The sequence below is a fragment of the Protobothrops mucrosquamatus genome, unplaced genomic scaffold (assembly GCF_001527695.2).
Source record: "Protobothrops mucrosquamatus isolate PMUCROS unplaced genomic scaffold, P.Mucros_1.0 scaffold21, whole genome shotgun sequence".
NCBI classification, from domain to species: Eukaryota; Metazoa; Chordata; class Lepidosauria; order Squamata; family Viperidae; genus Protobothrops; species Protobothrops mucrosquamatus.
The window spans coordinates 1,917,166-1,942,705 of NW_015386406.1; the positions used below are offsets into that span (position 1 = coordinate 1,917,166).

The 25,540-nt window shown below is 35.2% G+C and overlaps 1 protein-coding gene across 1 annotated transcript in view; it reads left to right on the forward strand.

Annotated features, from left to right (window-relative positions):
• The first annotated feature begins 21,241 nt into the window (after window positions 1-21,241).
• Window positions 21,242-25,540, forward strand: part of ABCB5 (ATP binding cassette subfamily B member 5) — a 41,297-nt gene continuing 36,998 nt past the window's right edge. Inside the window, exons 1-4 of the mRNA XM_029283112.1 lie at window positions 21,242-21,274; window positions 21,444-21,591; window positions 23,079-23,136; window positions 23,498-23,689. Of these exons, the coding sequence (XP_029138945.1) occupies window positions 21,242-21,274; window positions 21,444-21,591; window positions 23,079-23,136; window positions 23,498-23,689 (431 nt within the window). The remainder of the gene's footprint in view (window positions 21,275-21,443; window positions 21,592-23,078; window positions 23,137-23,497; window positions 23,690-25,540) is intronic.

A 25,540-nucleotide genomic window follows, 5' to 3' on the forward strand; every position in this document is an offset into this window, starting at 1 on the left:
TGTAGCGCAAGAATATCTGTATTTTATGGATATAGAAATCTGATACAGATGGGGGGATTATTGGTTGATTATATTCTACTAAGAATCTGCATTTTTTTTTATTAAATGCAATGTAAAATATACAAAATAAATAGAAATTGTATTAAGGCTGTAATGTCTTTCAGATATGTTGTACTTCAACTTGCACAATTCCTAAACATATTTGAAATTATAGGTTCTTATTGTTTGTCAGGCGCCAAATTGGGCAAGGCTGGTTATAGCATAATAATTTTCAGTCTGTAATGATCTTTCATTTTCATAATCAATATGTATCTATATTATTTTTTTATATTTTAACTTATGTTCACCCCAATGAATAAAGGTATAATAGTTCATAAGCTGAGGAAGTTGTTCCTGCTTTACCTGTTACCTCATCATCTCATTCTGCAATAAACTGAGGTAATTTAAGGATGTTAAATATTTAATTTAGAAAGCCTGTTTGGTTTAATGATTAAGGCATCAGGCTGGATATTGGGATACCATGATTTATCTCATACTTAGGCACAAAGTCAACTGTGTAACCTTGGGAAAATCATTTTTAGCCCTAGGAAGCAGGCAATGGCAAACCACTTCTGAAATCTTGCCAAGAAAACTTTAGGGACAAGGAAAGGAATCACTCAAAAAAAAACTCTCACAAAAAATTAATGATCAAACTATTTGCATTTGCCAAAGATGGCCCTGGCAATAATTATATCTGTGTACAGATATATGGATCCTTTCAGGAATTATATACTTTAGATTTAGCAATGTGATGAGGATGGAAGGTTAGTTTTAATCTTGGCTGATCTCAAAAAAATTAATTAAAGTATATCTCATTATTATTCAGTTGGGACGCAGTATAAGCTAAACTAGGAAGTAAAAAATACATTTCAAAAGAGGATATTACAAGAAGGGTCTTTGAGGTCACCATGACATGATTTTGAATCTTTTGCTTATAAGCCTATTTCAGGCTTATAGTACAGTTTTCACATGTTGAAACTCATATTGCCTATTTCCAATTACAGAGAGAGCTTCATGGTCCACAAAAAAGTATTATGGAGTATTATTTATCACCTGGAACCCAATTTACTGAACTCAACTACATCTTAATTTTTGTTCATTTAAACTGGGAAATGTCAAATTACTTAATTTTGGCTGGATTATGCTTTCAAACCAGTCCAAGTTTTTTCAAAAACGTAATTTTATCTTTTTGCTCATATCTAAAGACGAAGGTGATTTTATTTCTTTACTAGTATCTGAGATGTGTGAATATATTCATGCATTGGGATTTTGTAGGTCAGGACAATTAATCTTTGCAAAACTTCTCCCTGTTTAATGGAATAGATTACTTGTAGGGAAGTTGTACAATGGTGTTTTATTCTTTACTCACTAATGCTAAAATATTGTTCTCACTTGGGCTGGAGCTCTTTTCTGAATTTCAGGACACAAAAGCTTTTTTAACAATGTAGACAACTATATGAAATGATTATAGTATCTGTCACTGTATATGCAAACATAGACCAGAACTACACCAGCTTCTCACTGGCCTTTATGCTTTTTCGCATCTTTCCATAACACACAAATTCTGTGATCATTTAGAAATGTTGTCCCTCTATAAAATCCTGTTATGCCCTGAAGAATCTTAAAAAGATTAAAATTTAAAAGGAAGTATTACAAAACTCTGTACAGGTTATGTCATCTTCGTGACAGATAAAAGAGAGAATTATGAAGGAAAGTAACACTGACCTTCCAAAGAATGTATATATGTTAAGGGTTAGTTTCATCATTGGTATGATTTGCAATGAAAAACAGGTTAGTTCAGTTTCTCAAACTTCAGAATGTAAGTTTTCTGTAAATGATGTCTCTGCATCAGCAAATGACTGTGAATTTATAATAGCCCACCCACAAAAGAAAAATTAGATGGAAAAAGAAATCCTTCTCACCTATCCCCTGTTACCATCATTATCAGCAAGCCTATTTTATATTTAAATAATTTGCAGTAAACACAGTAATGTTGGTTTATTTCAGCTCCTGTTGATGAAGTCATTAATAGAAGGTATTGAATGACTGTTGGTACTTTTTGTAATAACTGAAATTCTCAAATACAAGAATACAAGTAGTCCTCTACTTACAACCGTTCATTTAGTGACCATTCAAAGTTACAATGGCATTTTAAAAAATGAAATAACCCTTTTTCATGCTTACAACCATTGCAGCATTGCCCTGGTCATGTGATTAAAATTCAAACGCTTGGCAGTGGGTTACCATATTTATGACGGTCGCAGTATCCCGGGGTCATGTGATCCCCTTTTGTGACCTTCTGTCAAGCCAAGTCAATGGGGGAAGCCAGATTCACTTAACAACTGTGTTACTAGCTTAACAATTGTAATGATTCGCTTAACAACTATGGCAAGAAAGGTTGTAAAATGGAGCAAAACACATTTTACAACTGACTTATTTGGACTCAATTGTGGTCATAAATCAAGGATTACCAGTACATAACCTGTTCTGGACAGAAATAAGAATATGGTGCTTTATTAAGGATTTTTCCTTACATCAAAACTAAATGTGAATTTAAAACACTTCCATAAAAACAGAACTTTTGAACATCAGGAAATAACAGTAATATTTGATCCTATAATGCTAGGTATAATTTTTTAGTCATTTTATTATAGTTTCCTTTTAAAAAATTGAATAGACAAAAGCCCCAAACTATTGGTTGCTAAGTTACACTGTGGTTTAACCATATTTACTGACTTCAAAACTAGCCAAACTTAGTATATTTAGTGTGATTGGCCAATTCCAATTACACTAGGTTGAGAACTTTCACCAACTTTTTAAATATAAATATATCTCTTGTTTTGCACCTCTGTGGATTAATTAAGGGTGTAGGCATGGGATAAAAGCAAACAACGGTAGAATACCAGGAAACCACACATAAATCATGATTCTCATTTTCAAATCCTGTTGAGCCAATTCTGCACTCAGAACAGATTGTCCTAAAATGGTTTTACGTTGACTCCATTCACTATCATAAAAATAAATAAAATATTGGTTTAATGTGATTTATAAGTTTGATTCTAAACCTTTTTAACTTTTTCTATACTTAAGTGTTTATAGTTTGGAATTTTTCATACCCTATAAATTAACCTAGGACTAGTCTGTGACAAATGAAGTGAAGATACAAGAATGCAGAATACAAGGGTTTTTGTAATATACTTGTATACACTAGATACAAATACATGCTGTACTATCATGTCTAGTTATGAAAACAAACATAGCCACAGATGATATCAGTTTAAAGGAATTAAAGAAGCTCCATGATTTTTTAGCCTTGCACCCCTCAGCTGCTTGTCTTCCATGTGTATCGTAAACTGGCTAGAAATTAAGCCATCTTATCAGACCCTTTTCTGGATTTCAACCCTTTCCTTTTCGTTGGCCAGAAGGATGGCTTGATGTTCAATCTGAACTAGAATGACCCATGGTGGCGTTCCTGCTTCTTTTCCCTTCTTTGACCCCTTGTTTTACTTTCTTGATAAAACAAAATAATTCTATAAACTTGTATATTTTGTTTTAAAAAAGGCAGCGATGGACAGTGATCAATGACTGGAGTGGGGTAGCATTTCCACAACAAGGAGAATGGGCAATTGGAAAGAAGGGCTTTTGGTTATAATGAATTAGAGAGCAGTCAGCAAGCAAAACACAAAATACTACAGTATGTATAACTACGGTGTCGGTATGTATACTACAGTATGTTCCAGAATCACAGAGGATAGTTGCAATAGCTACTGGTAGCAACAAGGTTGAGAACAGCATCCTGCATCCTTCCCAACAGAAATGGAATACTTCATCCTCATGTTTGAGAATATGAGGGGACATACTGCATATTAGAATCATGGATTTGCCATGTGAAACTTTCATTTTATTTTAAAGAAACAAACAAAAGATCATGGTAAATGGCCACTGCCAACCTCTTCATACCAGGAATCAAAGAAGGAAGTAAAATTACACTAATAAGGATTTTTGTTTGTTTCTTTTTTTTAATGCCATGGTTAGAAATAAGGTCCAAAATTTTGGGGATAGGATCTTCTAGCTTTCATTTATTAGTGAATTTGCTAAGACTTTTTGGTTTTGAATTTCTGCTTCCTGGACTTCTTGCAACCTGGGCAAAGCTACTGTTTATGAGGGAAGAAACTAACAGATTCTTTTCCTATCATTTGAGTTTGGGTCTTATATTCCTCCATTCAGGGTCACATCTAGATATTTTGGCAAAGTCATATTCTGGCACTCCCTATGGTTTAGCTCATTTTTCCTTTTTTTTTTTTTTTAGGAATTTCAAAAAGACATCTTCTTTTTTGTTTTATCTTTAGGTTTCTGAACTTTACATTTATGGTTTTCAGCCCTGGACAATTTTGTTTAAATTTTCTCAAAATTTTCACCCAGCATTAGCTACTGGGAAAACTGGCCATGGTAGCTTATAAGAGATTTGGCTATCATCTTGGTTGGTATATATGCTTTTTGAATTATGCTTTTCAATCTGCTTGCTTGAGATAATAATAAAACTTAAAATCGCTTTATTTACAAGCATGTTCTTGTCTCTGGATACAAAAGAACCAATTGCCTGGGCACCTGATCACTGCTGTATGCTTGGCAAAACATAATTGCGATGAAGGTAGTAATCTAGTGACAGTGCTTATCTGGGGAAGAAAATCTGCTAGGCAAAGTGGTAGGGGCCAAAAGTAAATTCCTGCTTGACCCATCACAAGTGTGGGAAGCAGTGGCTCAAATATTAAACCTTTATTTACATGTTAATTCTATGGTGGATATTTTATAGTTCCCAAATTGTATGTGAGATGTCCATACTTTTCTGTACAGACAGTGTTGCTGTTATATAAGAGAGCAATGTTGGATTTATACAAGCTATTTAAACAATACTTCACTATGACAAGCAAAACCATTTGGTACTTAGTTTTTGCAGGAAAAGCAAATAGAAAAGCTAAATCAGAGAAAGGAATAAGATTGGCCTCAAAAATATCTTTGAATATTTGGGGTGAGGTTTTACGGACCTGGAACACACATAATGATTGTTTAACACATCTAATCTCAAGATAATCGTTCCTTTTAAGCACCTGTTTTGCAATAAAGGAGGACAAACTAATAATACCAACTGCATTAAAACATTTTGAAGCTAAGTCTTTGACCCAAATCCTACATGGCACACAGGTTCAAGCCAAGAAAGGCAAACTGGAGAAAATGCAAGCAAAATTCTTGAAAGCCATATTTGCTGCTTCTAAGAGGAATACTGAAATTAACTATTACTTCACTATATCATCAATATATTCATGATTTACATCAGTAGTAGGATTCAAATATGTGAACAACCAGTTCTCTGTGTGGATGCCGCTTCCAGAAGTCCATTCTGGGCCTGGATAACAAAAAATTAGCTACCAGTTCTGCCGAAGTGGTGCAAACCGGCTGAATCCCACCACTGATTTACATACTATATTAGATGTAATATCCATCAGTATTAAATTATTAGTGGCTATTTTAACATAATATATGACAATAATGGAAGAGTCATATTAGAATCATTAGATTTGGAAAATATTATAGTAGTATGTTTCTTTTTTCTCCTTTCCTGGTCCTCCTCCTCCTCATTTAGTAATTATTTGGAACCATGTTAGCTGTTGGCTTGCATTATTTATTTTTTATTATATGGTTTAGTTTGAATTGTCTGAACTGAATCTACATCTTCAAGAAAGTTAATACTATATATACAAAGAAATAATTTTTAAAAAGCAAGCCAGTATCGTGAATCTACTATTGCAGATTATAACACGGAAATACATGCTTTTCAAATGGTTCTTGCTGTTCTTGGTATTGCAACGCTCCATGCCTTGTGTTCATGTTTTGAACAAACTGATACTGTACTATGCTCACAGCATATGCTACTGAGAAGTTAATGTTTGTTACCACTTCTACAATGAGTAGGGTTACAATAGACTGCAAAATGAGATGAGAGGTGATGCTGTGGAGGAAATATTCTCAGCAGTCCTGTCATCACTGTCTCTAATAGCTCCAAGGAAATTGGCTCTACCCAAATGTTGAGAAATTGTTTGCCAGGAAAGTGTCCTCCAGGTACATTGTCCTCTCTTACTTCAGTTTAGTTAGTCATATAACAAATATATCCCTTTTCTTTTAAATGAGTAAAATACAATGTCTTCAAAAGTTTCCTGCAACATTTTGAAACAGGGCTTCACAGAAATAGGAAAATCAATTATTTCCTCAATGCAGTAGAAACCCTTAACCCTGTAAACTTAGCAGATGTATACATCTTGATGTCAATGTTTATAAAGGTTAACCAATATCCTGAGCAGAATAATGACAGTACCGATATCCAACATTGTCTCACTCTTGACCAACAGCAGAGTTGGTTGTGATATCCAAGCTGTAGAAGTGTATACATTGAGAACCTTTTATTTATTTATTTCAAATATATAAATGGACACTTCTTTAAACTTGTTCATTTACTCTTCTTATTATATCCACAGTTTCTCTGATAATAAAGAAGGATGTCAAGCGTTTTTTTCTTAATTATTTCAAGATTAGTGATGCAAATGGTTTGGGCTGTATGAGGGTGATCTGTCTGCAACATCTGTCATCCCGTTGATTCAGCTGATCTGGCTGGCTAGGCAGGTGTCTCCTTCCCCCACCGCTCCATGTGTATCCCTCCTGAAGCTGTGTGCTCGGTGGAAGAGGATAACCATTCCAGATAGAAGGAGTGTACCGATCTTTGGTCAAGGGTTTGGGAGAAAAAAATCCCATTCACCTTGAAACAGGAGAAAATTACCCAAAGTGAGATGGGTAATAGCAATAGGACTTATACTTATATATCGCTTCACAGTGCTTTACAGTCCTCTCTAAATGGTTTACAAAGTCAGCATATTGCTCTGGGTCCTCATTTTACCTACCTTGGAAGGATGGAAGGCTAAGTCAGCCCTGAGCCGATGAGAATCGAACTGCCAAACTGTAGGCAGCTGGCAGACAGCAGAAGTAGCCTGCAGTACTGCATTCTAAGCACAGTGCCACCACAGATGTGGTAGAGGGAATTCAAGGGCACCCTTGTCTTGATGGGAGAGAGATGAGTAGATCTCAATTAGCCAGGTAGTTTTCTTTTTAAAAAAGGCTGATTCCATCTGCTGCACCAGTTCTGCCATCTGTAGTTTGGTAGGTCTGAAGCTTAAGGAAAATCTCTAGTCTCTATTCCTCTATAGTTTAATTTCCATGAAAAAGAAATAATTATAAACCAAATCAATATTTTTACTGAAATAATAATTAACTTTTTTCCTATGGCAATCTTTACCTACTGCTACAGATCCAAAGTGATTTGTAATGTTTATTGCTTGGTATATAACATTAAAGATTTAAAAAAATCACAACTACTTTATCTTGTCACTTTCATGTTCTAGTTTTCTTTTGCTATTTTTTTTTTGAAAGGGCAGCTTCATAAAAGAGAAATACAAATTTAAAGAGCTAGCTTTTAACTACAGCAAGTGATGTATAGGAATTTTACTTTAGCATAGTCACTAAAGCTTTGTGATGCAACTTTTAAAAAGCCACCTAAATCTTGAACATCATTCACTATAAAAAGAATGGTCAGTAAAAAAAAATATGTAATGCTAAGTATCCGTTCATTATGCAATCTTTTGAATCTGTGTTCAGAGGAAAGGCACACCAGATCTGGACTTGGTGCCAAGCTCTTCCATTTGAAGAAGTATAAAGCCTGGGCATCTAATTGATATTGACTTAAATAACCCACGTGGATTTTATGAAACGTGTCAGCTGGGCAAAGGAGAAAGTGTGTAGTCAAAGAAAGAAACTGTATTCAGAAAACTAACTATATTTTCTAAAACCTGATACCTTTATACTTTTCTCCCCTCCACATTCTTTATTTTAACCAGTCTTAAACACATTAGCTGCAAGCAAACAAGTGGCTGGTGCTGCAAAAAAACTAATGGCCATGAAGGAAGGGGGAAAATGTAATTGTGTAATAACAAGATACAGATTGCAGTTGAAACCTGACATAATGTTGTATATTTCCATCAGTTACAAATACACCACTTCTAGTAATTTAGCAGTTAATTATTACCACACTTGTCTGCGAGGTATCCAGGCTTCAGGAAATTCAGTGAATCAATGAATATATTTTTCTGAAAGCTGGTTTACTCCAGTTACCATTTTCAGATTATATCTGTTTTTTATGAGTTTTCCAAAACCAGTTCCCAAATCTACTGCTTTTTGCTTCATGTTCTTTCTGTATAAAAATGAACTTTATACCTTACTTTGCCTTCAGTTTGCCTGTTAAGAAGCTGCTTCATTCAACTATATAGTTGTTCAGGACAATTCATGAATCTTCCCTCTTTATAGCCTCTCAGTGTTTTTTTTCCCCCAATCTGATTTGAAATGTCAATGCAAGTGAAATTAATTTATTTTGATTTTATTGGTTGTGTGACTGAATATGTTCCATCAAGCTGACTGCTTAGATTTTCTGCAGGATGATCTGTTTTTCTTTGATTCAATGGTACATCCACTGTCTTTGTACAGTTATTCCTCAACTTATGACTGGTTGCTTAGTGACTATTCAAGGTTAAGATGGATCTCCTCAGAGTTATTTATGATCTGGGTTCTAAGTTCCAACGGTCATCTCCCCAATGGTCACATCTTCACATTTTGAGTGTCAATACATGTGCTGCAGATTAGCATTCTGTAGAATAGCAATGTTTGGGTATGTTCAGATATGTTCAGACTTTGATAATTTTAAGTCTAGTCATTTATGCCTTGAGTGGGGGGTTGATTTGTTCTGTCATCCATTTATTTGTTTTCTGGCTATCCATGGCATTCTCAGATGTTTTCTTCAATACCAAAATTTACAAAGCATGAATATTCTTTCTATCCTGCTTCTTCAAAATTCCTTCAATAAAGCACCATAATGAAAAACATTGCCTGCATAATTCTGATCTTTGTAGGTAAAGATAAATTCTGTTATCTGAATGCCTTTTCCCAGACTTTCATTGCTATTCTACAGAGTGCTAATCTGCAGCACATGTATTGATTGCTGATTTCTTTATAGTTGATAGTCAATCTTGAAAGACAAAAACTTTTTACCACTAAAATGTCTTTGAAATATTAATTGAATAATCCTACCTCCTTAAAACCCTCCATTCCTGGTCCAAATCAAAGCAAGCTTTGATCCACTTAGGCATTTTTGGTGGGAAGAGATTAGCCATGTGAAGAGGGAGGAAAAAGAATTAGTGGGGCTGCAATACAGGTATATCAGGTTTCTCTGCTGTTTTACAAGTAAGAATGCAGAAAGTCATTAAAGAGGGACTTTTGAATGCAATGCAATTATCACATGATGATTACATGCTTTGTTGGTCATTTCAAACAGAAGAAACATTCTGATTTTAGCTAAATGTGACACTTCAAAAAAAGCCAGACCAGAGAGAGAGAGAGAGAGAGAGAGAGAGAGAGAGAGAGAGAGAGAGAGAGAGAGAGAGAGAGAGAGAGAGAGAGAGAGAGAGAGAGAGAGAGAGAGAGAGAGAGAGAGAGAGAGAGAGAGACTGTCTTGCAAGTGCTCCCTGCTACTTTGCCTCAAGGTATGGCAGAATAGCCACTTTTTAGCATCTTTCAGAAAAGCATCAGACTGGGATCTATTCTGCTGTTTTCTGTCTTGCAATTAGATTTAATTAAACACAACATAAATAATTGTCATCTTAAAATACCAGTATTACTTTGGCCACTATTTTACTTTCACTGATCTTGGTGAGAAATTCCTATGCCAGAAAGAGAATATTCTTTCCTTTTTATTACTATAAAAAGGTAATGATTTCCAGAATGATTTTTTAAAAAAACTTGAAAAACTGATGTATTATGATAATATAATCCCATACCTCCTAGATTTTGGGATGCAGATTGGTTTAAACATTCTAGCTTGTATGGAATAGCACCAGCAAGTAAAACTATGCTTTAGTATACTTGTGGTATGCTAATCCAAATGTGTCAGAACTGATCCTCATCATGAGCAGAGAACACTGCCTTGGTCATGGAAATGACTGAGACTTTCTTTATTTTATTAAAAAGCATGTACCAACTAACACTATGATGGGCAGTGGAGGGCAATATTCACAAGGCCATCTATTGAGTACCATGGCATATGGAAGATTGCAACTTCTAATATAAGAAGAAGTTAAGTTAATAACATGGAAAAGAAAAAGAGATGTAGATCTGAGTGTCAGTGGTATGTCTTGTGGAGTTATGAGAATATCTGCTTTTGATTGCTTACCCTGTTATCTACTAACTTTTACTAATCTGAATATGCATCCTCCCTAGAATGGGAAGACAATAAAGTCAATTCCTTACTAACTCTACTTAAGATACAAACAGCTTCCTATGACAAGTTATTATTTACCCATTGAGAATATATTAAAGTAGTTCATATTTAGATTGAGAAATACACTACAGGAGTAATAATCTTGGAATGTTGAATCATTAAACTTATGTAATTGTTGGCCTACTCACTACTTAGTTCAACAATGACAACGCATAAAAATAGAATTTTGTAAGTTAATGATAATTTAAAGCTGACTTTAAGAGGGCCAGCCACTCTCTCAACCCAACCCACCTCACAGAGTATTGTTAAAGGAAAATAGGAGGCAGGAGCACTGTCTGTGCTGCTTAGAGATGTAGAAAATAAAGATGGTATAACAACAACAAAACTAACATTCCTATGAATTGTGATACTTAAAGATCCATAAATGATTTTGGGGAAAAATTATGCAACATTGACAATGAAGATGAATGAAGAGCAGGCATTATTGACAGGTAATTTCAGTGGCTGGTTGAGAATGAAAACCAGGAAGTTGCAGAATGAATGAGAATGATGACTGGTGAGTATCTACTTAGAAAAAGACTAAGTATTTCAAATATGTGGTTTAATAATACACTATTCATGTTACCGCATGACAAAAGAATGAACCTAAAAGACAAATTAATTTGGTGATTGATAATGAAAGATAGAGAGAATTAGTGGATAATTATTAGAATTAGTCTTTGGGTTATGGGGGCAATTGGGATTATTGCCAAGCACAACATTAAACAACTACTTAATTTATCAACAACAATCCCCAGCAATTCCAATTGGTCTTGTAACCTCAAGACATGTAGGCTGTCAAATGGGAACTGGCAGAAGTCACAGTGTTTGTAGGTGCTATGGGTGATGAAGGAGACTGTGAGGAATCCCTGGGAGGCTCAGGGAAGATTAAGTGTGAATTGGGGAGGGTGGGGAGGGGGTGGCCTGGTTAAAATGCAAGTGCAGGAAGGGCATGGAGTGAAGGACATGGCATCACATGAGTGCAGAAAAGCCAGGTGATTTACCAAAGCAACTTGCAGTCTTTCCTGCTGTGCTTTACATTGACTTTGCCTGACTTTGCTTGGGGGAAGCCAACAAGAAAGATCATAAGTAGCGATCAAGTGACTGAAGTACAAGTGCCCAGATCATGAGCATGGGGTTAACATAATAATTGTATCTCAAATTCTCAGCATCACAGTAACTTTCAATAGATGCTGAATGAATGGACATAAGCCAGGGACCACCTGTGAAGGATCTGAATATGGAATAGGTTATTACTAGATAGTATCAAGAAGGACTTTTTGTCCAGACATTATAAAAAGTGATTTCAGATGTGAAGCAACAGTTTATAGGCCATTCTGAATGGTGATAATAATCACTGTAGTCTACTCAACTATGATGAATTCAGGCTGATCTAGATATAGTATTCCAAATCATCGCCAAATGATTGTACTAATGACTGTACTAATTTCTACAATTGTGAGAAAAGTCCTTCTATATTTATAATAATCTTGATGTATCTATTTTTGTGATATGCCTAAGAAACACAATCTTAAATCATCACCACAATATGATATTCAACTCAGTGTGATTTAAATCTGAGTAAAAATGATTAAAGTTGCCATCACCTAAGTCAAGTTTAAATAAAAAGATTTCACTATTATAATAATAGTGAATTATCGCTATAATCTTGATGGGTTAAATGTGTTCAGATCACTATACCAACAAAGTTGCTTAGACTAGCTATAGTATATTATGTTTTCTCTTTTTCTCCTTTTATGGTATAAAGTAGACTTTACTGACCTAACAAAAAGTTGCAGAGCATGTCTTGCTCTGAAATATGAACTGCCATGACCTGAGAGTTACAGACAGATTTTATTTTACCAGACTTTTCCCTAAAGTCTGTGTATTGTATACATCTCCTCAAGGTCAATTAAGATGTATTTCCTTGTTTCTCAAAACCAAGTTAAATAATGATCTGCAACTGATTAGTTTATTTGGCATGTATTAGCACACTAATATCAAAGCCTGTCTGGACTTGGTCAATTATATAATATCATTCTAGGAATATCTTTTTAACTATTTCTCTATAATCTTCTGCTTAAGTATGGAATCTATGAACTATAAACACTGTCCGCTTACTTCAAATAATAAGAGTCTACTTCTTTTCAACAAAGTTCTTACTCTTTTAGGTAATTTCCTCAGTATACATCAGAAATCAGCTTCCTTCAACTCTTTATTTCTATTCCTACATTATGATGAAAGCTAACAAGGATAAAGTGTAATGTTTAATAGAATCTTTTCTTAATGTTTCATATGTGTGAGTTTTTTCCAGGATTATTGAATACCCCAAAGTATGCAAATAACCAGTAGTAGCTGAAGTAGTAGAACAAGAAAATTCAGGTGGAGAAAGAAGGATGTTCACATTTCCCCTCTACCGGGAGCAGCCTAATCCAATATGTTTTTACTCTAAAGTAAAGGAAAGAGATGATTTCTTCATTTTTTAAAATCCACTGTTTTATATATCTGATGAAAGAAATCTAATACTGCTATTCAAAAGTCAAGTGTTTTAGAGAAATGACAAGGTGTACCTGGCAGAACTCTCTGTTCTAAATTATTCAGATGTGAGAACATCAATTGTTCAATAATAAAACAATCTATCATACCAACAGACATTTGCTACTTAGACAAAACACAGACACCAGTCTTAACATTGGCAGCTGGGAAAAAAATCTTCATCCATTCTGACAGCCATAGGCTAACTATAGAGTACAGGACTGGGTCTGCACCTTCCAGGGGAGAGGAATTGCCTTAGGGCTCAATAGGAATAATACTCAATACCACTTGGCTGAAGATTATTTCGTGTTGTTTGCCTCTGCAGCCATAAGAGATTTTAGAGCCAAGCAAAAGTGAGGGGGGAAGGAAGTAATAAAAGTGCTTTTATAAAATGTTATGTATGCAGGTATGCATGGTGTAATGGAAAACATGTTAAATTATGGGGTGGCTTGCTGGGGACGGTTGATTGTGAAGTGTGATTAGGCAGATGTTTGACAAAATTCTGAGGGAAAAGAAAGCTAAAGTTGACAACAAGCAACATTTGAGAAATATTCAGATATGGCCTTAATAATCCATGAATATTTAAAAGGTAGTGTTTGACTCTGGTTGTACTTATTTCAGCTTTTGAAAACTGATGAATGAGATTCAACAGTATTTGATAAGGGACATCACTGACACTGATCAAATCCAGAAACCACTCCACTAGTCCTAAACACAGTTAATAGAAAATAACCCAGAACGAAAATAGTTGGGTTTATCCACATAAAATTATATATAGCCTTTCACTGAATGGCCATTATAGCCCAGGGAGACTGTATGATCCAGAAAAGATCAAACCTTCACTTTCTTAGTGGAGTTCGGGAAGGGGGAAAAAAAAAACCCGGAGGCAGGTAAATTATTACTGAGATTATAAACTAAACTACATTCCTCAAAAAGTCTGTTTCTTAATGATCAGCTGCACCTATGCATTCAGGTTTGTTTTAAAAGACGAGTAAAGACTTTCGGGTGGAGGATAATGCAGGCGGGAGGGCACGAAGAGAGAAGATGAGTTCTCTCGCTGACTTTAGGAAAGCGTGTTAAATGGAAGGGCTCTTTTTGAAGTCAAGCAGCTTGTTATCCCTTACTGAAACCCGATCCGGAAGAAGAGGTTGAGCTGTCTGGGCGTGTCTCCCCAATAGCTTCGAGCGAAACCTTACATTAACCTTGCGAGGCAAGAGGCAGGTGCCTAAACCCACCTCATCACCCAGGCGAGGGCATTTGCCAGCTTTCCCTCGACGCAGAAGGAGGATTCTCGCTCGGCTTTAATACTTGGAACTTATAGCTGAACTCCACGCGTGCGTTCCCACAGAAGGTTGTAGGTGAGGAGATGCAGAATTGAAATCTGAGGCCGGGGAGGTGGTGGATGAGGATAGAATGCAGGCTTGATAAGTGAGTGCAAATTACAGAAGAGGATCCTGCCACGTGAGTGGTAGTGCAAAAAAGAAAGAAAGAAAGAAAGAAAGAAATTCGACTAAGATATGGCACTCTCCGCTCTTTTTTTTTGTTTTTTGCAGGTAAAAGACAATTTTAGTATTCTACTCTCCCTCATACTGGTCCTCTTTGATTACTTTTGAGCCACGGAAGAGCAAAACTCTTTCTTTATTTATAAGCCACAAAACGGTTTTTAGATCATGCACTCCCTACACACGTGTGCATGTGCGCGTGCGTGCGTGTGTGTGTTGAGTATTGCTGTTTTCCTCAATCTCAGGTTTTAATAATTATCCCACAGTCCTCAGTCTATACTTGCTATATAGTATTGGTGTTGTAATCAGTATCAGGAAATCATGAAATTGGGTATTTGTGTCTACTTAGTCACAGTGGTGGGATTCAAATAGGTGAACAACGGGTTCTCTGTCTGGATGCTGCTTCTGGAAGTCCATAGTGGGCCTGGGCAACAAAAAATTAGCTACTGGTTCTGCCAAAGTGGTGCGAACTGGCTGAATCCCACCTCTGCTTAGATGGCAATTAAATTCAGGATTCATAGTAGTGTATGCTCAATTAAGGAGGAGAATAGCCACTACTAACCTGTATTGTAGGAGGTTGTTGGCCCAACCAACTGAGCCAATGCCATATTCATTGGAGTTATGATGTTCAATACTCAACATCTGGAAGACTCATATTTTAACATCACATTGTAAGGATTAAATAAATATGTATTTAAATAGCTTCACAATGAGTCTGTCTTCTGGGTGCCTTCTCATTCTATGAAGAGACATGAACGTATTTAAATTTTTTAAAAAGAATACATACATTCCTTTCCCTTTTCTGAACTTGAAACAGGAAATTCTATCTATCTATCTATCTATCTATCTATCTATCTATCTATCTATCTATCTATCTATCTATCTATCTATCTATCTATCATCTAACTAACTAACTAACTAACTAACTAACTAACTAACTAACTAACTAACTAACTATCTAATCATCTATGCCTTTAAGTCAGCCTTGATTCTCGCCTGACTGCCTGAACTAGTACCTGCAGCTTTATAGCAAGATTTCAGAAATGGTTTGCATTGCATGCTTTGTGGGTCTGAGAGAGACACAGTGACCCAAGGTCACCCAGCTGGCTTTGTGCTGAAGGCAGGACTACAACTTATGGTCACCTGGTTTCTAATCTGATGCCTTAAGTCCCATATAACAAACTGGCTCTCCCACTCAACTAAGCACCTCAAATTATGAATTTGTCAGCATTACTTTGTTTGCAAATTTAATAATTGATGTGGACTACAATGACAATTATTTGAATAAGAGATGAATTTGGTTATAAATTGAAAATGAGTTTATGGTCTCTGTGAGCTATCCTATTTTTAAAATGTCTTACACGTTTCATATATGTTTAAATATATTAGTCATAAATGGGATTTATATGTTTAGCTTAAACAATAACTGTTGAAACAGACCTGGATTTTGGACCACAAAGAAAGAAAGTAAATAATATAAAAATGTAAGTCCTTTGGTATTTTACTTTTTCCATGTCATCTCTTTACACACACACTGCAGTCTAATTCATAATTGGTTCTATGTCTTGAAGTGGTTTGCTTTATTTGGGTAAAGTTTATTGTAGGATTCGAGCCATTATGTTTGTGGTCTGAATGCCTGGAAATTGCAATGGTTTATCTAAATCCTGAGTAATCACTGTTTCCAGTTAGCACAACATTTTAGATTTCAGTCCATGCTAACTGGAAATGGTAATCAATCTGGGTTTGGTCAACATGCTTAGTATTAAGAATCCCATGGACCAATATTAAAGAACTACATAGGTTGGGAAATAGGATATCTGTCTGTCTGTCTGTCTGTCTGTCTGTCTATCATCTGTCTGTCAGACAGATAGATAGATGGATAATCTGCTATATCTATCCATCCTAGTATTTTTACCATATTATGAAAACCTCGGCTGATCATTTAACAAACCATAGTTTAGGAGAAAATATGTCTTATCAAATGCATGACACAAATCACTCTATATTGGTACATAAATATGTGAATTATACTTCATGCATTTGTGAACATGTGTCAGTAAATATATTGGTCTTTCATAGACCTCAATTCTCAATTTTTTTGCTACAATTGAAAAAGAGCCATCCCCCAAGAAGTTACATTTTATATGAGATGCTTTAGTGACCCCTTCTTGACATATGACCTTCAGAAGTTTGAGCTATAACTCTCATTTATCTGGATGTGATCAGAGACTTTATCCAACAGATATTGATTGCAGTTTGTGGTTGAAGCCATGAGTATGATGCCACTTGGCTAATGCCAGTAGTTTAAGTGGTAATAATGTTAGTGAAGAAAAACACAGGAAAAAGAAAGATGGAAGCAAGAGGGAGAATAACCCTTAAAAGTTGCTGTATCCCAGCTTCCAGCAAGCCCAGCCAATAAGATAAATGGGGAAAATGATATTGTGTTCATATACTGCTCATAAGATTTCCTGTGGCAACTGATTTGCTATTGTGTGAAAGAGGATACTGGAATAAGCAGGCCTTTGGAATGAACTAGCACAGTCTTATAAATTTTTATGAGATTACTCTAATTTTTCTTATATATTTATTAACCTTTATATGTATGGAACATAAATACTTTTGTTTAATATATTCTTTCATTATGTTAACTGAGAAATTATATTCAGTAACTTCAAGTAGTAGAAAATTCCCATTAAAATAAACTTGGATGAGAAAAAAGACATGGCAAGGAGAGGAGACAGCTCATGAAATTAGTATCAGCTATCAACCAAAATGAATTGTCATTCTGTCTGTTACTCATCATGTTTCAAGGTTCTGTTGACTTAATAGGAAAGCAGGCTTTGGCTAACAAGAATTTAATTCAGGATGAGGAGTCTGATCTGTCATTACTAAGATTTGTTGAAGTCAGAAGGATTTGGCCTCAATTGTAATCTGTCTGGTATAATATTTATATTGGTGGTTGTGGAGGATGGTTCTGCTCGAATTCTATTTTCCAATTCCAAGAAAAAGAATATATATCTTTCAGGCTAAGATATGTATTCATATGTATTATGTCTTATAGTTTGAACATAGGTGTTTGAAAAGCTGGTGTCTTAAAAGAAGCTTCATTCTCATTTGCCCAAAAGGAAACAGCAAAAACCAGGGCTGCAGAAAGATAAAAGATTCTTCCAATCTCTCAGGACCCAAAATAACCTCTGAGCTAGAACAGTTCTGGATGAGACCATGTTGCATAGGCTGCCTGGCCATCTGCCATTTAGATTTCAGTTGCACTTTGGCATTAAATGTTGAACAGGAAATGGACAGGAAGAGAAGACTAACCTGGAAAGTAGATGGGGAAGTTTAGTAGAATCTCTAAAAATGTTTTCCAGTGAGAACTTGGCCTATTGCTTGAATATTTTTTTTAAAATTGTGAGCAATCAGTTAAATTATAGAGCTTTTGGCGAAGCACATTCCTTAGCAAGACATTAGTTTTCAACAAGGCATGTCTTCCTTCCATAGAAACATAATGTGAGTAAGAAAAACAATTAGTAGGAGAATATTCTGCTATTACTTGCAGGAACCATATGATTGGTTAAGGATTGGATACTGGAAAAAATATTCACAGAAATGTCTGAAGAATGTTTAGGGGGCTTTCTTCTTTTCACAACAAATTATCTAAATAAGTTTATTAGTAAGCTAATTAAACACATGTTTAAATGTTTCTCAAACCTGATATTCTGAAGTCACTGTTGCTTATAACAGTGTTGTTATAACACTGCTGTTCCTGTGGCATGAACTTTGATCTGAGGTTCTGTGTGCCCTTCTGGTATTCTAATGGTGGTAGGTTAATCCAGGGGTCCCCAACCCCCAGTCCACGAACCAGTACCGGGCCATGGCATGCCAGCAACTGGTCCTCACAAACAAGCAAAGCCCCATCTGCGAGATGCAGGCAGCACACAAAACCAAATGCCCTCTGATCTGTGGAAAAGCCTCTCTCCACGGAGATTGGGGATCTCTGGGTTAATCCTGTTATGTCCTAAAAGTCATGTCCTGCTTCCCTGAAGCTGTGGCTGATGGCTATATCCTGTGTTGGATTTTTTAGGTGAGGGGTTGTTGGTTCTAGGGATCTTTGTCTTTCTAATTCTGTCAGCTCCTACCTTCCTGGCTCCAGTCTTTCTGAAAGGATTATAAAATCTACATTTCTACTGACCTGGTTTCTGTTTGAGACAGAGAGACTTGGGGGTGGGGTGGGGGTTTCTGCCTTTTAAGATCTTCTCCATTATTCTTTTGGGGAAATATAATATATTGGCTTTTTAATATTCTGGAAAATATTTCTTTCTCTGGGGAAGGGGTTGCTGTCTTCCTACATAGGGAAAGGTTTAAGGCTTTTCTTTGTATTATTTTAATGGAGATTTACATTTCTGGAGGTTTACACTACTATTAAACTCATTCTACTCTCAAACTGGCAGGAAATTAGCCCACCAATTTCCAGAAATTACAGTCAAAAGGAGCACCAAAGAGAATAGGGTTTGTAGGCTTGGGAATCTTAGGTTGTCACTTCCTGCTAAACAGATGAGGAAATATCTTTTCAAAGTTTAAGTAAAATAAGCAGATGATCCTTTGCTGAGACAAAAATATGGAGTACATAGGACTACATGCCAATCAATGAAGTATGAAGTTTGAGCTTCCTTGACTCAAGATGAAGGTGACATAAACAGAGGTAGGATGAATTTCTGGAAACCTTGAGATTATGCTGAATAATGTATACATTTTAGTCACTATTTTATGACAGGGAAAGCAGACAAGAAGTAATTAAGTTGATTTCAAAACTTTTTAGAATCTGGATCGTGAGGACATTTTGACTAAAAGTCAACATTAAGAAAAATATATTAATAAAAGTGTTTGATATGAATTTTAAAATTACCATATTATTTCTGAAATACAATTTCTTTTGATGTAGATTTTTTTTAAAAAAAACCTGATTGGTTCTTCAACTGAAATTGGGCCAGAGAACAAATCAATGAAGGATCATTCTGGAAATTACACAGTGAATGATGTTTCTATACCTGGTAATTCTGATATTTCTAATAATTTATTTACATTTATATATCTTTTTCTAGGCTATCTATAGTAAATATATCATTACATTATAACTGATAACTATTCAAGCAAACTACTATGTCTTTGTGGAGTTAGAAATTTCATATATTACAATGTTGTTTCCTATACCTGAAAAAAAAGGGGGGGGTCCCTTTTAGAATAGAGTACTATAATAATAAGATAATGTCCATAACTTTGAACTATGAGATAGGAGCCTTTGAAATTCACCCTAAGAAACTTTTGATAAAGGGTAATCTCAGTGGTGGGGTTCAAATATGTGAACAACTGGTTCTCTGGATGCCACTTCCAGAAGTCCGTTCTGGGCCTGGGTAACACAAAATTAGCTACCAGTTCTGCCGAAGTGATGCGAACCAGCTGAATCCTGCTCCTGGGTAATCTCAGATCTCATATGTTCCATTAACATATTAAGGTTTTGTATTTTATATTATGTCTTTGGCCTACAGTTCACACTTTGGGAACATTCAAACATTGTTGAAACATTCAAACATTGTTAAATTATTTCAGTTAAATAATTTTATTGAACTCTGGTATGCATTCATATACAGTAGTTGTTGAATGAAAACATAGTCTGCTGTCTTTTTGCTTTATATGTGAGCAATTTCCTATTCCGTATAAATATCTTTTAAAGTTTCATGTGAACATTTTATAATGATGAAAGATATATTTAATAGAAAAAAGGCAAATAATTTTGTTCTGCTAATTATTGCTTTATAACAATCAATTTTTAATCCATGTTTAATTTCTTAATGGCATTTACAGGGTTGCTTCATAAGCATGTCAATTCTAGACCTTTTACACTCATTTTTGCAGGTTTATTTTTGTATAGGTAGATAAATATATTAGTAGGATGTTAAATGTAATCTGCTTTCCCATTAGAAATTCAAAGCAATGGCTGTGACAATCCTGCTTTCCAACTGGATGAAACTACAACACAAAAGGGTCATTTTAAAAAAAAGAAAACGTAAGTGTAATTTAAGCACTTGCACATTTAATTTATTAGAAATTGTTTCAGTTGACTCACTCTCCTGTTCAAATCTTTTTAGAAAGAACAATGAAACCTCTAAGAAGAAAGAGAAGCAAATGATTGGATTTTTTGAACTGGTTAGTTTGTAATCATATTGATATGAGTTCTCTTTTTTATTTATTTTTGAAATAGGGGAGTGGATCAGTTTAGAATATACATTTTTCACTGGATGAGGCAAATAGTTACTTCATTGTATAAATACTTTGTAAATTTTTGACTGAAATATATTTTTCTAGCCTGCTTAAAATTTTAGGCTGAGGCTGACACTTCAAAACAAAGTAATTAAGCTATGATTTTCCCCTCTAAAAATACATATGGGGGCTTAGAAGCAGTCAGGTAAATAAAAATGATACTAAATGAAGACATTTTTCTCTGTAACTTGTCTATTCCCCCCCTTTTAATCTAAAGAATATTTTAAAATGAAATGGGGTGGGGAAAGAAATATGTGGAATATAAAAATTAGGCATCTTCAGAAACAAATTGCCTATTAATGCGATGACAGTTGGCAAATGTTTGATATTGAGCATATACATTAAGTCTTCCAATAAAAATAATGTGTAAATGCTTCTGTCTTACTATCATACAAACCTGTTACAAATTATGTAAGTACTGGTTGACCAATCTGGAAACAAGATGGCCAGGACCAGAATCCAGCTGAACTTAGAGGTAAAAGATAAACAAGCATTTTTTTGTAATATGGTTTCCAAAACACAAATTGGATACAATATGCAGTAGTACTTAGCCAGATAATTGTCATCAATAACATAATCTTGTCTGTAAAGCTATATGGAACCTTCCATCACCATTTCATTTAAAATTTTCTGTATCCATTTAGTTTAGCTTTGCAGATGCTCTAGATATCATTTTAATGATTGTGGGATCAATCGCAGCTGTTGCAACAGGAACTGGACAACCAATTATCGTCATCATCTTTGGCCAGATGACAAACAGCTTTGTGGTAACTAGTTTTAATGTGTCTACAGGTAAGAACTGTGTATCACGCTAAGCGATAATATATTGAATTATGATATAGCACCCAACCAGCCAATTATGGCTTATTAAATGCTTAATGCAGCATGTGAATCCATTGACTAAGAAAACTAATCTGGAGAACTAAGACTGAACACTAATGAACAATTATTGAAATATAACAATTCTGAAATATATGCCCCATATGTTCAGAATTTAATATGAGAAATTAATCTTTGATTAATTATGTACCCTAAAATCATTTTTTACTCTTAGGGATCACATAGATAGATTTTTCTCCATGATAATCTATCCCTAACCTCTTCTTTCAAATCCCCCAATGATGCACCCATTGCCACTATAACTGAATTATCCACCTTGCTGCTGGTTAATCTTTACTGGAAAATAAAAAGCCTTTGGACGACTTAGTGATGGATAGCCATATTTAGTTGACCTTAGCTGATCACAGAAAAGCCTGGAAGAGTTGGAGCAAGTTGGGATAAAGAATTATTTTTAAATTTGAAAGCTGTGAGCCAGATTGGAAAGAGCATCATAAAGGAAAGCAGCGGCAATCCCTTTTGTGTTTTTGCCAAAACAAAGAAAAAATCCTGATATGGATATATCTGTGAATCTGGAAGCTTTCTTATTGTGTATAATAGTCAATTTGCAATCTGGTATTACCTGAAAAACTAGATTTTGGGATCAGATCTAGAAAGTAATAATTTAATAAATAAAGGTTACTTTCTTTGGACTTTATAGGACTTTAGACTATATCTCTGTGGAGATTTTCAGACATCCAGGTCATAGTTGTCTCAAAGGTGCTTTTTTCCCCCCTTCAAAATGCAACTGGACTTTTTTTTCCCCTTGAAGAAGAAGAAGAAAATGTTTTGCTTGTCATCCCGGAAGCTTCATCAGTTCTGATGGTGGGGGGGGGGAATGGAAGGATAGGTTCTGACAGGATGGGGGGAATGGAAGGATTGTATTTCTTTGCAGTCAACTGGTCATTAGCACTTTGAAAGAGGGGTAAAAGAATCTATCTATGTTAGAATTGAACACCCCTCCTTCCACAGAGGGGGAGGAATAAGACACCACCTATCTCCAGTTTACAATGCAGCCCTTGCAGCAGTTCCAAGAAGATTCCACAAGCCATTGCACTCTGATTCAGGTATTCCTGAAGGTGCAGATAAACCCCCCAAGTGGCCTCAACAGGCCTCAGAGAGTGCTAACGACCAAATGACCCCTCCCCCCATCCTATACAAACCTATTCTTCCATCCCCCCCCACCACCAATATCAGAATTGATGGAGCTTCTTGGATAAGAAGCAAAACATTTTCTTCTTCCTTCTCAAGGAAAAAACAGTCCAGTTGCTTTTTGAAGAAGAAAAAAAAGTACCTTTGAGACTTTAGAATATGTAAAAGAAATTGGATTGCATTGATGTTTAACATTTATAAATTATCTTCTGATACTCCTGTTGTTGTAATCTCCCTTATAGGAAGTGCAGAAATCAATAACTCAGCCTGCCCTCAGGCTGCCTCAGATATAGAAAATCAAATGGCCTCGTATGTACCTATATATCTTTGCTCTTCTTCCTATTTGTAACTGGCAAACTGTAACACATTCCATTTTATGGTTAACTTATCTGATACTGAATTACTTTGAATTTACTATTTTATTATAAATATAGCAATTTAATATTGTTCTTTATTACATAATAAAATATTTGATTTTATATTCATTATCATTGATTGACTGTATTGATTGTTTGCATGATTATCATCAACTTTCTAATTTCTTTCTCCTCTTCTTTGTCTACAAGAATGTACTTTAAGTTTTTAAACTGGGAACTATATTTGGGCTTTGGGGCTGAAAATGTAGAAATAAATTATTAACAAATGTATTGACTCCTCATGTCTTCCACAGTCATGCGTACTACTTCGTTGGAATTGGCTTTGCGGTACTGCTCTGTAGTTTTGTTGAAATCTGGACCTTTGTGACTACCTCTGCAAGACAAACATCAAGAATACGTGACAAATTCTTTTTTGCTGTTCTTCACCAAGAAATGGCCTGGTTTGATACCACACCAATTGGAACATTGAATACGAGACTGACAGAGTAAGGAGGACTTTTTTTAAATATGAAATTTGGGGAAGACAATCACTGCAATGGACCAAAACAGGACCAATTTCCATGGTTCATTTAGTTGGGGACCAAATGTGTATTTCTATTTCATCAATTAACCACATTCACTAATTATATTTACTTTTTGTTTTTAAATGTTTTCCAGCCTTAGAACAGAATTTTCAGAGGGCAGCTTATAATAGAACTTGTAACCCTGAAATTACAATTTAAAAATATTTACATGAATTAAAAATAGATAATGTAATATTAAAATACATATTAGACCTAGGATTACCAGATATATGAACAGGCAAAGGAGTACATGGATAATTGGAAAGAAGGACAAATGGGGGGAAAAGAGGATGCACTATTTAGTATTTGTATTTATATTCATTGAAGGGGAAGGAATTACAAAGGAATAAGCATGCAGATAATGGGGAATATACATTGAGAGGAATGTGCTAATTCTGGATGTTTGCCTAGCCCTTTTCAGGCTCCTAGTTCAATCCAGTTAAAAGATAAAAGCCTTCAGTGGGTAACTGATTAAGATTTTATCAATTTCAGACAGCAGCACAAGCCAGCTGATGGGTACTAATCAACTAATTAAGATCACTGGATAGAGATGATTAACATGACTTTAGCATTTGTTAAGAAGTACTGTGTTGTTAAGAAAAGCTATGGGGGGGGGGGGGAAACATAGCTTTACTGAACATCTGATAACCCCAGTTAGAGCTAGATTCTAAATTCATTAAAGCTCTATAGCAACTTAAAAATTAAAATATTAACAAAATAATAAGCCTTGATAGAGCAAAAATAATTTCCCCTGGCAATGGAGGGACAATAAGACAGAAGTCAGCCCAATCTCGCAAAGGAGGGATTTCCAGAGCTGGAAAGTCACTACCAAGAAAGAACTGTCAGATAGAAGAAAAACTTCTGCTTACGAAGCCATGCTTTTTCTCTTTCTTGATCAAATTACTAACACTGTTTATGTGGCACCATTTTCCAAAAGTCAGAATCCTACCTGATCACTGTTAGGAACCAATAAATAGTAACTGTATGAGTTCATAATTGCTTGGAGGAATTTCATAATTATTATTTATAATAAACCATGATCTCTGCTCAGCATTTTATCCCTAAATTATAAACATGAATTAAGGAAGAACAATAATTATTGAATGTTTCTGAATATTGTCCTCTATTGAAATCAGACTCACAAAATGAGCAAAACTATAGTCTGTCAAACGTTCAGTATTTAGCATTATTCTATAATGTTCAGTTTCCCTTCATATATTTTATGCCTTTAATGAATTGTTCCATTCAACTGAGAGCATATCCTTGAGTATGGAGAAATGTTAGAGGGATTTGCTCTCTCTCTCTCTCTCTGCTCTCTCGCTCTCTCTCTCTCTCTCTCTCTCTCTCTCTCTCTCTCTCTCTCTCTCTCTCTCTCTCTGTGTCTGTGTGTGTGTGTGTCTGTGTGTCTATGTGTCTGTGTGTGTGTGTGTAGACTTTGTAGAATGGGGATGTTTTCATTAATTTCTGAATGGAATAAAATAATAAAAATAGCATTGGGGAGAAAATTTAATTCTGGACAATTTTTCAACCTTGGAATCTGCTGCAATTATTCCCTGAGCATATTTAGTAAGGCATATTTATTTATTTATTTATTTATTTATTTAATTTAATTTATATCCCGCCCTTCTCCCAACGGGACTCAGGGCGGCTCACAACATATTTAAAACAAAGGCATATATACAATCCCCCCCTGTAAAACCGAATTAAACCAAATTTTAAAGTTGTGTTATTTCGAATTCCTTAAAATGAACCCAGTATAAAATCCTCCCTAGG